This window comes from Elaeis guineensis, chromosome 3 (genome assembly GCF_000442705.2).
Source record: "Elaeis guineensis isolate ETL-2024a chromosome 3, EG11, whole genome shotgun sequence".
NCBI lineage: Eukaryota > Viridiplantae > Streptophyta > Magnoliopsida > Arecales > Arecaceae > Elaeis > Elaeis guineensis.
Window position 1 is genome coordinate 117,888,504 of NC_025995.2, and position 16,820 is coordinate 117,905,323.

A 16,820-nucleotide genomic window follows, 5' to 3' on the forward strand; every position below is an offset into this window, starting at 1 on the left:
AATAGGTGAACATATTTTTGGTACTGTGGTACAAGGCACAAAATGAGAATATTAATTTAAACAAAAGAATAGTTAAAATGAGCTTTACAAACTTATAAGTTGTCAGTTTTTCAAACACATTTCACTAAAAATTAAATGAACAATTGAATTATGAAAAGTGGATTAAGTTGCAAAAAGTCCAAGGCCCCCGTCTTCGAATCCAATCAATTTTCCAACACACCAACGTCCCTCCGTGTTATTTGCGCTAACAAGACTGCAAACCGGAAAACAATTAACGCGAAGTGATGAAAACCAGTACCTTTTAGAAGACACGTTTAGTTCCATCATCAAGGCAAGCTTGAAGAAAATATTCTTATTTGTTTAATGTAAACAAGATTATCTTTTTGCTGACACTGTCCGGTGGCGGTCTTGTGGTTCGTGGTCAATTCGTCTTCAGTGCATGCAAGCCCCGGCGAGGTGAGGAAGGCACCACGCAGCACCGGCGGCGACCACAGGGCACTCTTCCCGTATTTGAAGTCGAATTCCGACGTGTTGGACAACTTGATGAGGAGGTCGACTTGAACCGTTCTTGAAGGGGAGGCTTCATGGGATGGAGATGGAGTGGTGGTTTGTGAGCTGTGATGAATTGAACGTAGTGTCGGACTCTATGATTGGAACAGGAGATGGATCGTGAATTAGAGTCGTAAAGGTGGAGAGCGGTTTTTTGGATGAGGAGAGAGGGTGGTGTGTCCTCCGGCTTTTTAGGCGTGGAGGTGGAGAGTTGAACAATGGAGGGAGAAAAAAAGGATGTGGATGTCGGTCTTTGCGTTAAACAATGGAGAGGACGTGTGAAGCATGATTGTAGAGTCCATTTGCCGTCTAGAGCTTTTTCCCTTTGTTTCCTTATGCCGCGCCACCCGGCTACGTCATGTAACCACCGCGTGGGTCAAGTACAGTAACCTATTCTGCAAGATTAAACGTGATATGTGATATACTTCTTGAAAATTAAATATGGTGCAGTGTTCTCCTCCGTAGTATAAATACGTCATGGTATTATAAATGGTAGAGTTAAATGTATTGAAATTTAATATCTGTGATTAAATATTTGGATATAAGTATGGCTCTAAATGTAAAATTTGGATTGTATGTTTTATTCTGATAGTATGTATTATTCCACTACATGGATAATAAGTAGTTGCCGATCACATTGTGGTGATTGTTATGCTCCTGCCTCTTGATTGGAGGTTTGACGGTTAAGTCGGTATCAAATTATTTCAAATTAGAGTCTTTACAAAATACTAGTTAGCTGGTCTCCTAGAGCTATCATTCATGATCCTAGCTAGCTTAATTTGGTTATATTCGAATGGATCTCTACATAAATCTAGTCAAGTTAAATTGGATGATTGAAGTTCCATATTGATAATGCAAATATTAGATATTATATACTACCTCTAAATACTTACACGTCAAAAACATATGATTTAGAGATCATTAATCTTTGTATCAAGTGATTAAAAAATATATATTATTTTATATTATTTAAATTGTATAATTTTTTGACTATTTGATATATAAGATAGAAGTCTTCTAATTATATGATTTTTGACACTAAGTAGTTTATAGATAGTAGTCACATTTAATAGCCCGAATTATTGATGTACAACTCCATCATCCAATTTAAACCTGACTAAATTAGAGTGGAAATTCACTTGAATGTAGCCAAATCAAGTTCTATATTTATTATGTATTTTATTCATTTATCTTGCAAGGGATATCTAGATGCTAGAAAGCCTCTCAAAATAAGGCTGTAGTTTATTTTTTCCAAAATGTAGAGTAGGTAAATGTCTGCATGATTATGCTTCTGAGTCTTAGTATATTAGATAGGCTCGAAGACCCATAATGGTACAAGATTAAAAGTTTTTATATAATTTGAGTTCGATGTAGACAAGTATCAACCTTCACGAGGCTTGGACTTGAGAATGAATAGATAGGTAGATGAAATTATTCTTGTAATCGAATTTTATGTCTAACATATACAGTCTAGGTTTCAGTGGAACTTAATAAGTGGCAATAGCCATCATTAACAGCTATCAATTGGATTAAAAGTTTGGTATATATATCAACGACCCTATCATCTACCACTTCTTAGTGATATAGGGCAATTTAAGAAGGTGATATCAGCTTTGCATATTACTCGTGTTATGGAGAGGCTAATCAATCAGCTACTTGGTTGGCAAGCAAGGGTGATTTGAGGATATGGAGTTTCTTGAGATGGATGTTCTTTTCTGGAGTAATCAAGATTAGTGTCCGCTGAGGCTGCAGAGTGTAATAGCTTTGGTTTTGGAATCTCTCCCCTTTTAAGGGTCGGGGAGAAAAAAAGAAAAATTACATGGACAACTCCTCAAATTTACCTCAATCTCACTTACATTTTTTGTACTTTAAAAAATATCAAATTGATCTTAGTACTTATCAAATTATTTCAATGTAGTCTCGCTGTCCATCTTCATTAATAAAAATATATCATATAGCCATCACATAATATCTTAATTTTTTGAAATGACAACAGTACCTTTAGTGTCAGTTATTAAACTATTCAAAGAGTTTTGATCCTTCCGTTTGTGCTTTCAAAAAAAAAAAAAACTGATTCAAAGGATTGGGAGAGCAAAGATGATCCTAAATCAAGCAGGGAGAGAAGAGGAAATCCCAAATCAAGCAGCCCTCTGAAAATGGAGTGGTGTGGAAATAGAAAGAGATGATGGAGTCTGCTGCATCTAGTTCTTCCGAAAATATGTCCTCTCATCCGATCGATTTTTGCTATTGCGGAACAAGATCGCCATTAAGGACCTCATGGACATCTGCAAACCCTAGCCAGCATTTCTTGGATGCGGGATGATGCAATATATTGACATTTCTATGTTTTTCGATGGATTATTTTATTTTTGTCTTTAACCTCGAGCTTCAAATTAATGTTTCAGGTACATGGGGGTTGTGGTTACTTCCGTTAGTTTGATCCAGCTTCAAATGCAAGGAATAAAGATATTATTAACCGGCTGTTACAACGGAACAAAAACTTGAAGCTGAGATTTCAAGTTACAAAAGACGGATGAAACGGGCCTTTTACTTTGGCTAGCATGCTGGATTTTAATGACTTTGTATTTTAGGGCGTTTGAGTTTTAAATGTTCTAAGTAAGCTAGATTTTTATGGCTTTGAATGTTTAAGCTTCGTCCCATTTTGTAATGATATTTCAAGCCTATTTTGTAATTTATAATCAATTATGTAATGAGAACCAATTCCATTTGGAGCAAATATGGCATATTTTGTAGACTGATAAATTTGCAGATGGCATTGTAAACAACATGGAAAGGAATGCATGTTGTCAAGTAAAAATACCATAAAGTTTCGATAAGCAATGCATTTTTTGAAGTAAGAACTAGTATTTTTGTAAAAGTATCCGCAAGAAAAACTTTTCTTAAACCTCGAACACTATAAAGTAATTTGTCTAAGGATTTTATATGTGTGGTGACGCCTCCTATATTTTGTCTTTGCAATCCTTACACCCCTCTAAGTTTACAAAGTTTCATATGCACCCCTTATGGTAAAACTATTGTTTCATTTATACTTCTCTAGTTTTATCAAAACGCATAAGGATACCTTAACAGATGGAGTTTCAAAACCTGTTGTCATATAAATTATAAATACAAACTAACTTAAATATAAATTAGTCATTTGTATCACTTTAAAACATCATCAACATATGTATCACTTTAAATACATCATTAACCATGTTTCAATACTTCAAACACATCATTAACAATGTATCAAAGGCCTTTTATCACTTTAAACACATCATTAATAATGTTTCAACATCCAAAATTATATAAAGTTTCATCCAAAGTTTAATCCAAATAAAATACATCATTACCAATGTATCACTTTAAACTTTGTATCATACAAAGTATCATAAAAATTATACAAAGTTTCATCCAAAATATATCAAAACAAATAAATTTCATGGTTGGGAGGTTGCTGTTGAACATCCAGATGCTGCTGGTTGGGAAGACATAGAGGCTACTGTTGGTTGGACGAGATAGAGGCTGCTGCTGGTTGGGAGAGCTATGCAAGAAGGGTGGTACTTGTTGAGATGGGGTAGAGGTTACTGTTGATTGGTAGGATGCATGCTGGTTGGGAGGAATTGCAGCTCTCTTCTTTTTTTCTTTAATTTGTTAATCTAAAAGAAATAGCTGAAACATAAGTAAAAATCAGTTAGATACATATTACATATCAGAAATGAGCAAATTAAATCTGTGATCTCTTCTTTTCCTGCTAATTATGCTCCCTGTTTGACTGGATCCAATGTTCTGTTCTTTCATCTTTACTTTCTCATTCTTAGGGTCCTTGCAAGTCCTTGAGTTATATAGCCCCATTTTGGCAATTCCCGCATCTTAAAGACCCATCCCTTCTTCTGATTTATTAGAAGCCTTTGGCTCATCCTCTTCCTTTTTCTTGCTTTTTTTTGGTCTACCTGGAGAGCCCTTAGGGGAGGGGAGAGACAATGGGGTAGTTTGTTATTGGCCAAGTTTTATGCTAGGAACCGCTCGATGAACTACTCGTCAATGGGATAGTCGTGGTCAGTGGGACCGCAAGAGACGAACGGAGGGTGGGATAGTCGGTGGTCACTCAAAAATATCGGAGAGAGGACAACGGAGGCAAGGGAGCCGAACGGACCAACCTTGGAATTGGAAGGGGCGTGTTCGAAATCCATTTGAAACCGTCCCCGTAGCAGAGGGAAACTTTCGTCCATTGCAACGACTCGTTAATGCCATCTAAGTTAAGTGACTGTCGGAATCATGTTGAACAGTTTGATAAGTATAATGATTAGTTTGATATTTTTTAAAGTAAAGGAGTGTAAATGAGATTGAGGTAAATTGAGAGGATGTCTATGTAATTTTTTTTAAAAAAAATATGAAATACTAACTGCAACAACAACATTGCATTCACTAGTATGCCTTGAGAAATGAAGGTTCCTTCGTGGCTCCCTCGCAAGCTATTTTCAATCTCTTCAGTACCAACAGCGCTAGTTTAACAAGCCAGCTTAGGGCAATCGCCTACTCTTAAATTATTTGTTCACGCAATAGCCGTTTTTTTTCCAGCCAGATCCTCAAACTGATGACACATGAGCCCTACGCTTATGATAACAAGACACCCTTCCGACCATTGGACCAGTGGAAGGTGTACAACATACATGGTGCAAATGGTAGGTGATAAATAATGTGACATAGCGCAATCATAATCTATGCTTTAATACTTGCGCCATAATAAACAAGCATTTTTCAATTCCTTAACTTACGAAATAAAATGCGCAATGGCAATAAGTGCACTCTATGGCAGGAGCCACATCTAAAAGCTGGAGAAATCATCATTCACAATAATAATTTTATAACATCATCTTTGCGCCCGAAACATTTTTCCCCACCTAAAGTGATTTCACATGTTTGGCACCAGCCTGATTCTAAAATATAAACGGCAATCAAACACCACCACGGCACCACCAAGAGAGGAGCCATCAAGGCATCAACGCGCACTCACCCGCTAAATTCGCTCCTAAACACTCGTCCCATGCCCGTCAAATGATTCAAATCCAGTTCATCCCACAAAGTGGAGCCTTATCCCCACCTCTGATAACCCCAAAATAACCCTCCCATTAAAGCATCGTCAAACGACTGAAACCACAACCCTCCCCATCAAGAAACCCATCTTAGTAATTTCCGTCCCCCCACCGATTGATTCATCTAGGAAGCCGCCCGTCTCGCTTCCACAAAAAAGATCCGGCCCGAGGCGACCAGAATCTCGCCTTTCGCCTATAAAAACGGGAAAGACACACACAAACGCAAGCCACCGCCACCACCGCCTTGCGAAACCGGGGAGGAGGAGAACCCTATCGAGTCCGCTCTGTCTTTCCTTCTTGTTCTCGTTATTTAAGATCCAAGAAGAAGAGAGAAAGTAGGAGAAGAGGGGAAAAGCAGAGAGAGATGGCGGGGTATAGGGCGGAGGACGACTACGACTATCTGTTCAAGGTGGTGCTGATCGGGGACTCGGGGGTGGGGAAGTCGAATCTGCTGTCGAGGTTCACCAGGAACGAGTTCAACCTCGAGTCCAAGTCCACCATCGGCGTCGAGTTCGCCACCCGCAGCCTCAACGTCGACGGCAAGGTCATCAAGGCCCAGATTTGGGACACCGCCGGCCAAGAAAGGTATCTTTTCTTTTCTTTTGCTTTGTTTTTAAAGAAAAATTCCGGCCTTCGCTTTCTTAAGTTAGGGCAAGGGTTCAAGTGAGGGTAAAGAGTTAGGATCTACTGATGGTGGCTTATTATTAGCAAGGGTTTCTTCTTTGGAATATCTATTAATGTGCTTAGTTAAAGCGATCTATTATCGGCACTTTGTTTGGCTTCTCCTCGTGATCTTCTTGTTTCTTGTGTTAGATTCTAGGCTTTGCTGTTAGATCTCAATCTTGCATGGTGGTCCTTTGTGATCGTGATGTGTTAGAAAGGGATAAATACATATTTTATTGGTATATTGGCAAGATCCAATACACGTGTCAATGTTTTTTGTTTGTTTGTTTGCTTGCATGTGTGTTTCTCAATTTTGTGGTAGATTACTGAACAAATCATGCTATCTGAGGGTCTGTGCTGGTGAATCAGTTGCACGGCCATTTGGTTCCGGGTAAGATGGAAGTGGAAACATTGGACAAGAGACGGCATGCTGTTGATGAAAATTGAATTCAAAAGTGACGAAGATTTAGATGGAATGAGTCTTTTCCTAGATCCAGAGCTGAGAACCCCAAATAAGAGTCACTCAAAACTCTAAAGAATGCTCAATGGATATGGTAGTCAGGACATTTGTAACCACCTTTCTTTGTTCGGCATTATGGAAACATTTCCCTTATTGGAATGGTGGATCAACATGGCTGTTGGGAGAAGTCCCAGTAAGTAGTCTATATGTCCTTGGTAAAGGGAACGCATCTGTTGGCTTGTTAATGTAACTCTTAGCTAATGGTACTTCACCAATTCCATATCAATCCACACTTCTTCATTTCCAGAATTGTCCCACTGTAGAACATGATAAAGTTTAAAGAGTGCATTTCGTAGGGGAAAATATTCATTAAAGGCATGACCAACTATTGATATTGAACTGTAGTGGCAATATCATATTTATCAAAGTTCTTAACTTTAAATTTCAAGAAATACTAGAAGATTTTTCTGGTGAAGAAAATACTAGAAGATTTAAATACTTGCCTAGGTTTATTTGAGATCAGAGACTTAGTGATAATAAACTTTTCTACATTATGTTTTTAGTATTAGATTGCAAGAAGCAGAGATGAAAAGCTGGTTTCAATGCATGATTGATGCTTGTGACACATTTTGCTTAAGGAAGCATTTCCAGGGGCTCCACAAGTATTGAGCTCTAGCTCATTTTCTCTTTACATCACAAATTTCGATTTGTCTAATGGTGATATGCTGAAAAATTCTTGAATCTTATTAGTTGTAAGTGCATGTAAGTTGCCTAAGTGAGATCATAATCAGTTTTTAAGTAGTGGAGGTCTCTTTTTTAGAATTTTTCCAAGGATCAACATTGGATTAGTCTTCTTATATAGAGGCCAATGGTGATAACAACCAAAGGGAAGATTGCTATTATAAATATAATGGATAGAATCCATGTTGATCCATAAGTGAAAGCTTGGGATGTCTACCTAAGAAGAGTGTGCGCGTGTGTTTGGGGAGGTGCATGCGTGTGCCTGTGCGTGTGCTGTTTTGGGGGGAAAAAATCAAAATTTCCAACTTGCACAGTATTTCTTTAGATTCTTGGAACTAATGCTTATGCCAGAAATCAATTCTTGTAACTTAAGCCCATATTGGACCAAAATCATACAATCTATTAGGGTCCAATTTGGTCATATCAACCTGTTTCAGTTAGGTCCTTGCATAACTCACAATAACATTGATCTGTGTCCCCACTGCCCTCTTGCCCCACATTTGTGGACAGCAAAGAAATCACTATCTAAAGGATTTGGGATTAGACATGGAGATAAACTGGAGGAAGCATCGGAGGTGATGGATTTCAACATTGGTGAGAGAGGGATCAATGGTTTTGGTTTTGGCCTTACAAGGAAGTATTTATGTTGGTTCATGTAGGATTAGATCCTTGTCCTTTTCAGTTAGAGATCCTCCCAGGGTGGAGGGTGGTTTATGGAAAAGGAAGAGGTCTCTTCTTATTTGGGCCAGCAAAGAGTATATTTTTAAAGTTGGTTTCGCCTCTTCATGTTGAAGGGGAAATGGAAAGAAAAAGTTTGGATGCTATTTAGCCTATAAGCAACTTGTTGGTACTGATGTTGCACTTTAGTTTTTGTAGTTTCACTGTTGTGGAGAGATAGGTATATGAATGCATGTATAAAATATTATACATACTTGGGCTATGTCTGCTTTTGGATAATTGTATACGACATAATGATATATAAATAGGTTGACCTTTGGGTTAGGTAGGATTGACCTGGGGCTCACCTGAATCTATTTTGGCCTAATAAATCTAAGCTAATTGGTTTACTGCTATTAGTCTTTGAGTCATCTGACTCATTCAACCGAGTCAGCTTATGGCCCTTTGGGCTGGCCCATGCTATTTGCTTACCTAGTAGAGTGTATTTATCATCTCAGGAAGGTCACAAATTGATGTGTATCCCGATTATGGTGCAATATATCCTAAACTCTTTCTCTACAATGCTTAGGGGTGTTGACCATGTGGTTGTTGCCAAATCCATTATTTAAGATGGCAATGTTTAAAACCATTAAATTAGATGATTATTGTTGATTTTGCAATTATGAGATTGGGCTTCAGTCAGACTCTTTAGTTCTAGCTTAGCTCTTACTATGTGTGTGTATGTGTGTTTGAGAAATACTTGGTTATCTTAGTTGATTTTTTTGTTTGACTTTGGTATATAATTATTGCATTGTCTCAATATGGGAAACATGACATCATATTAAGTTTTACTCTTTTCCTAAAAGAGTTTTGTCTGTTTTTTCAGCTAAGTTTCTCTACATTCATACGCATTGTCTCAATAAGGGAAACATCAAATCTTATATCTTGTTTAAAACCTCATTGATTTTGTTGTGCAGAGTATCGCCATTGAAACTATCCATTGTTTATTCATTTCCCTATGAATTCTGCATTGAACTCGTGATCTTAGCCAATTTCATAGTCTGTATTTGTTTTGCTGTCTCACTATTTTCTTTTTCTTTTCCCCATTTCATGCGTTATTTCTGTGCGCTGACGATGAGCTCCAATTCATTTACAAGTTTTCCCTGTAATAGTATGGACATTACCAAGCCATCTTTCTGGATGGATGTTAAATAAGAGGCTCTGCCATCTTTTCTCTTTCTTTTTTCCTTTTCTTTAAAATTTCTTTTCTTCTATCATGTTCTTATGTTTTACCATCAAGGTTAATTGCTTTAAGTTTTTTTTTTTTTTGTCTCATCGTAGTATTAGTTTTCTTCTCTTTTGCTTTATTATTGTATTTATTGACATTGAAGATTTGATGTTCCATATCATTATATTCTTTGAGCATTTATAAGAGGTTTCTTTTCTGTTGCATGGCATGCCCATTTATTTTGGTTCATCTTTATGGCAACATATGATTTAACAGCATATCCCCAAGAACCCCCTCATTTTATGGAGCTGACTGAGTCTTTCTCTCTGCTAATATTTTTAAATAGGATTCTTTCAACAATATGCAAAAAGAAAAATTTCCTGTTTCTTCTGCTCTGAAATATCTACATAAAGAATTATCACACTGTTATGGTATCTGGACTGCATGTCTGATCTTGAGACACAATATTTTGATGTTGGATATTCTTCAGCATTGCATTTACATGTGCTTGTTATTGAGCCTTGTGACACCCTGTTTCAAGCAGGGTTCATGAATATTTAGTTTGCATATTCTGTATGAATATACTGTAGTTTGCATCTTCAGTAATATTGTGGTTTATAATCTATTATTAAATTTGTGTTCATGTTTTAATTGTTATTACCATCTCTCTTAGTCATAGGCCTAATATAGTGGTCCTTCTCCCCACACCCCTCTATAGGGACTCTTTAGTTAAAAAAAAGGAAAACAATGCTTTGTGAATCCTCTGTCTTCGTAATACACTAATGAATGAGTGAACTAGTTCTGAAGAGTTGAGAAACTCTTCATATTCTAACATGCCTGATGACCATGCTTACAAATTTTATCTCAAGCTGGCCTTAAATTTTTTCCCCTGCAAAAGGTTTTTTGAATTGGAAACTTTTTGAGATACACAAGGCTTCTTCTGACTGAAACTTCTTAGGATATTTGTCATTTATATGTATAAGATAACTTGAAGGTGTTCCCTTTTTTAAAATTTGAGTTTAAATTAATCCTTGTTCTTATTCATTCTTGGCCAACTTTAAGCTTCACCCATCTGCTCATTATTTATAACCTTACATTCAATGGAATGTGTAACATTATTATACTGGCTGCTTTGGTCACAATTTTTCTTGTTGTTTCTTCCATCCTTGTAAGTAACCGGACTGTAGAAGAGGCCCATTCAGTGTTGTGCTTTTTGTCAAGTGATAAACAGGCAGATGCACACGTGGACTGGCACACACATCCCTCCTGTCTATATTCCAATGATAAACATCTTTCTATGGATCATCTGAGCCAACAGAAAATTATCCTCCACCTAGCCATAGCCAATCCTGTACCAAGCCTTTAAACTGGAAGTCTAAGTTGACTTGTATTGTTATCCCAGATCCACCTCTTAGTCCACTCTTATTTCTCACAATGCTAAATTTAGTCAGCACAAGAAGATTATCTTATGTGATACCCTCTGGTTGCTCTACTCATTAGATATTATTAACAGATTTTACATCCCTCTCAAATATGAGGCACCAACATCTGCTCCTTAGCATTGATGGATATAAAAAATGCCAAACAATAAAAACTATATGTTCACATGCTTCATTTTCAAAAATTCTCTTGACATAATATTATTGATTCAGCCAGAGGACCACCAGTTTTAATGAATTCATCAACTGGCAGTGGCTGTGATCACTGGTCTACTGGTTAAACTTAAGTCTGCCATGTAGCACATACAACACCGCTGGAATGCATCTCCATATCTCCACCATAGATCTTGAATTTTACTGCACCACCCCTCCTTCCCCCATTGGGTGAATGGTGCCTTGGTTAATGGTGTAATAGATTTTGGTTAAATCGAAAACCACTAATATAACGTCCATAAATTCTCAACGGATAATTAATAGTATCAGTTCTAACAGAAGCCATTTGGATTAGATATACCCCATACTTATTTTTTAACTTAAGTTGTTTAGGGTCTAGGGATTAGGGGTAGAGGGACCCACAAAATCATCACATTTTTTTTACCCTATATATATGCCAAATTATTCACAAAAGAAAATCCCAACATATCTAATCCTCCATTTTAACTGAGACTATTCTCATTGCAACTCAACACCCAGTGGCAAATTCTCGCTCGCATTTCTTGAAACAAATCAATATCAGGGAAAACTTAAACATACTTAAAACATTCAAACCATTCTCAGCAACCTTATTTACTTCCTCTTTCATTTTGTATTTTAGCTTCGATAACCTGAACAAGCTGTCATACACTCTCCTGCCCAAATTGTAAGATGGCTACCTTTTCTATTTCCCGTCCTTTGTTGTATTTCAGCTTCATTAACCTGAGCATGCTGTCCTACAGTTCTGTAGGCTTTCAGGACCAAATTGTAAGATGACAATCCCATTCTCTTTTCTACAAATTATACCCTTATCCTTCTAAACAATCTTGATCCTTCCGGATCCATATCTATCAATCCTGCCTTTGATGAGAAAGGATCCTTTCCTTCGCCCCTTCATCCAATCATCGAGTGATGTACATCCGAAGCTCTGATTACCAAGTCACTTCTCCCTGAAAAGACCCATTTATTGTTCTTAAATTACCACTGTCAAAACACTTAAAAATTATTAGATCTCCCTAAATCTCTCCCTCTTCACTTTAAGCAATTGCTCCCTATGCTCATTCTGATTCTCAATTCTTATAGTTTTCTATACCTTTACTGATTTTGTTATAATGAAGCTATGGAAGAAATTATTTACTGAACAATTTTTGGTTCTCTTTTTCCCATAATCAGTCTTGTGAAAGATAAGGAAGCTTATCACAGAAAACCATCTAGCATTCAGTATTATTTTTTCCATAATGTGTCTGAATGCTTTTGGGTGCTTCCCACAAGTATCTACTGGCAACTTTTTGTAGCACTTACACTTGGATCTGCTCTGCTTTCAGCATAATGATGAACTCTCGCGATAAATTAATATTCCAAATGTTAATCTAAATTAAATCTAATCATTGGGAGTATTTCATGGTGATGCTATAGTCTAGTTCTTATATACTAAGGGGATATAGGGACGGTTAAAATTATGTTCTGCTTGTAATACTAGTAGCGTCATTAATTATTTATAAAAAATATATGATATCATCCACCCTCAGCAAACAATGCAGGCCAATATTGATTGCGTGCCTTGGTAGTAGTATCTAATCATCGAATTTTGGAATTTGTCATCTTAAAAACTGTTTTAAAGTTTCTTAGCAATGTGTGAATACTTGGAGGCAGGTGTAATAATGATGTTCTCATAGGTTGGAACAAGTACGGATTGACAATTCTGTATCGTTAAGAACTCTCCCTTTTTGTTATCGGATTGGATAGGGATCTGATACCAATGTATCCATATCCATATTTGTTTTAGATGGATACAGGTACAAATTGAATACAGGAAGTATAGATATAAATAGGGATACAAGTCAAATGATTAAACTTTCTGGCTATAAAATTAAAGATATTACTTAGTGGATGGTAAATCAAGTTAATAGCAATGTTGATGTGGTTATATATTTTCTTTAAAAGTTCATGAGTGCTATGGAAAATTAAATAGGGTTACAAATAGAATTGGATATTCAGATACAGATCAGGTAGTTATCTAGTTACAAATAGAATTAGATAGTCGGATGCAGAGTTATCTATCCATATCCTCCACCCCCCCCCTCCTTTTCTTTTACAGTTATGGATATTTGTTGGCCCCCCTTCCTTTTCTTTTACAGTTTTGGATATTTGTCGGATGCTCAAATTTTTATCTATATCCGGTAGATTCGAATATGAAAATATATCTGGACGGATATTATCCAGTCTACTCTCACCCCAATTTCTATTGGTTTTACATGTATACTTGGATTATTTTCCCCTCCCATTAACTGGTTTTTGATAAGATTGAATATAGCTTGACCATGATGATGTGTGATAGCTAACATGGACACCATAATGAAATGAATGATTTTGCTTGAGCTGGTACCATTGAAACACAGTTACATTTTTGGCCTAGTTTATGATAACATTGAAACACAGTTACATTTTTGGCCTAGTTTATGCATCATTTATCTCTAACCAAGCTACTGTAAACAGGTTTAATCATATGGCGTACCTGTTATTCCAGCCTAACTCACATTTAAATGCAGGTATCGTGCCATCACTAGTGCATACTACCGAGGAGCTGTAGGTGCATTGCTTGTCTATGATGTTACTCGGCATGCAACATTCGAGAATGCTGAGCGCTGGTTGCGGGAGTTGAGAGACCATACAGATCCAAATATAGTTGTTATGCTTGTTGGAAACAAGTCTGATCTTCGTCATCTTGTAGCTGTTTCAACGGAAGATGGGAAAGCTTTTGCAGAGAGGGAGTCACTCTATTTCATGGAGACATCCGCATTAGAAGCAACAAATGTGGAAAATGCCTTTGCTGAGTCTTAACTCAGATTTATCGGATTGTAAGCAAAAAAGCAGTTGAGGCAGGTGATGATTCTGCTTCTGCAGTCCCCAGTAAAGGGGAGAAAATTAATGTGAAGGATGATGTTTCTGCTCTAAAGAGAGTTGGCTGCTGCTCTTCTTAAGTTACAATGAACCTTTTCCAAGGTAAGGCCCTGTTTCAGATGAATTGTGTGATTTGGTGTAATTCCTTTTCTCCTCTGGAGTCAAGACATGGTTTGTAGCTAAGGGTTTGGATAGGTTCTGTTTTTATTACGTGTCATCCAAGAACAGGAGAGCTTGATTAGGTTTGGTTTTACTAGATCTGATATGGCCGAGTATCATCAGAAAGTTGTTCTTTAGAGACATACAGATTTACATTTCCATGTTTAGATTGTAGCAATTGCGCACAAATTCCTAGTGGATTCAAAGGTTCAAATTATCAACAATATATGGCAACACTGAAATCCACAAGTTCCAAGTGATGGAAGTTCATACTTTGTAACCTAATTCAGTTTTCAACCTATGGTGCAAGAAAGGGTGGACCATATTGCTTCTCTTTCCTGAAATATTTTTTCTTTCTTCGGATCAAACACAACCTTGTTTTTGGAGGGGTGAATTGCGGAATAATTCCTCCCAAAGCAGTACAATTGTTGTCTAATCCTTGTGATGTTTAAAACGTGAATGTGTTAATGGCCGTGTCTATGAAGGGCTATGGTAGCTGTGTGATCCACCTTCGTTGTTTATCTGTTTCTTCCAACGATTTCAGCTTTTATTACTTCCGCCCTGATAAATGGAACATAAAGTGCACCTGATGAGTTATTTGAGTGTTGACTGTTAGTGGTCACCGGCTAGCCTGGTCACTGCAATTTATAGTTTTTGGTTCACTCGAAGAATGTCTTCCAGTATTAAAGAACAATTTAGAGTCCATAATGTCAAAGAATGCAAGTAGCCAAATAGTTACAAAATGGTCAGTTACTCCATCAGGCCAGAGACCAAATAATAACGAAACCGTCAGCGGCTCTATGGATCACACTAGATAACTCTCAGCGGTACTCCTACTCTCTGGATCAACATATCCTGTACTTTGAAAGACGCCCTGAAACGCATACCCTCGCCCAGCCTATTCAGTTAATCTATAATCAAGCCCAAGATATAATTAAATATTTATGGCTTACCGGAAAGAGTGTGCTTGGTCCACTGCCAGGTAGATGCTTTCACTTTCGTTTGCTTGCGTTAACATTCACCATCGGAATAGGTTTTAGCATTTAGATATACCATTGTGGTTGCATCGCAAGATATATCTGCATCGGAAAATTCTCAGTGCATCACAGGCGGGTTGAAGTAAAGGACAGACCTAAACCACACTCGTGTGAAGGGCGTCCGTATAAAAAAACAAGCACATGTAAAACGAGCCTAGCACAGCGCACTCGCGAAGACGCTTGAGGACAACTGAACTCCATCATATTATGCGCTTCCGACCATCACCAATTGCTGCCCAGGTTATCAGTCGGTCACTTCACGTGGTTCCATTAACCAATAACGGATATATGCACGGATAAAAAATAATAAAAACTATTTTAAAGTAGATTCCATCGTCCATTTGATCTTGCATCGGTAATTGGAGGCTTATTTGAACCGGTGGTACGTGATTTATATGAGTGACTCTGAAGAAAAACACACACACAATAGAGTTTCTAACTGCTTTAAAATAGGCACGCCTGCTGTGAAAGTTGGAGAACAGATTTTTGATTTCTAAAATGCTCCTACATGATCCACCTTGTTCTTCTTTCAAAAAGTCTTAGATTGTGACCAAGGTGTAACACGTTCTTAACGCCAGGGTATATAATATCACCTTCCAATTGCATTTTTTGAATTTTCCTGAGGAGGGTGAATGCTATTTATTTATTTATTTATTTTTTAAATTTGTTGCTTTGGTGCAGAGGATAGACTAATCCTTAATACAGTCTTGAAGCTCTTTCATTGTAACAGCAGCTGGAGTAGAAGACTTGTGAAGGAACACTCGAGCATCGCATTCTGTCCAAATACACAAGGAGATCGCTTCCAAGATAGTCCGAATCGCTGAATGCATGCTGGAGGAGAAGTCAGGCTTCGCCAAGAAGTGAAGAGACCTTTCAAGTTGCTTGGGTGAGGGGAGCCGCCGGCAATATCACCAATAAGAGTCCAAATGAGGGATGAAAAGGAACAGGAGATAAGGAGGTGGTCGATTGATTCAGGGGACTCCTAGCAGAAGCCAAGTCTACCGCAGTCTCTGTTATGAAACAGAGTCCTGCTAACAGTATTAAGATAGGAAAAATAGGATGGATTTAAATAAAAGATTTGATAAACTTTAAGATTATCTAAACTGTACGATAAGGATAAGAAAAAAAATTAAACTTACTGAGAGACCGATTGGATTGACCCGTTAAGAGGAAAAAATCTGAAAGCATGTGATCACTATCCTAAGATAAATTTTTGACCCTTGTGCCGGTATTTATCAGAAATTCTATTCTAAGATACGATTGGGATACCCTCCTTTAGAGCACAATCATAGAGAAGGTTGACGGCCCTTCTTTAATACTCAGCAACAAAATTGAAAACAGAAACAGAGAGAGCGATGGAAAAAAGGGAAAAGAGAAAGATCGCTAATTCTCAGATTTCTCACAGGCTAGGACTCATGGTCTTTTATAGACCGCGAGCAGACGCTTGCAGAAGACTCTTCGATCGGTTGATCCGAAGGAAGGCGATCGATCAAAGAAAAATACGATATCTGGGATAAACAGTCATTTGATCGTTTGACCGTGAAGAGACGTGAAGCAATTGATCAGAGAAATACGTTAAGAAATAAAATAAAATAATATAAAATATGATAAAAAAATAAAATATTTTGCTATCATCGTGCATGCCACGCTATGATTCGTGCGTGCGAGCCGAGCCAGGTCGGGCCAATGTGCGCGTGT

General features: G+C 37.5%; 1 protein-coding gene across 1 annotated transcript; it reads left to right on the plus strand.

Annotated features, from left to right (window-relative positions):
- Nucleotides 1-5,841: 5,841 nt before the first annotated feature.
- LOC105040589 (ras-related protein RIC2) lies at nucleotides 5,842-14,327 on the plus strand. The gene is given in 3 exon segments (XM_010917178.4): nucleotides 5,842-6,230; nucleotides 13,575-13,858; nucleotides 13,861-14,327. Coding segments are annotated over 3 exon segments (651 nt in total). The 5' UTR covers nucleotides 5,842-6,009; the 3' UTR covers nucleotides 14,007-14,327.
- The last annotated feature ends 2,493 nt before the right edge of the window (nucleotides 14,328-16,820 follow it).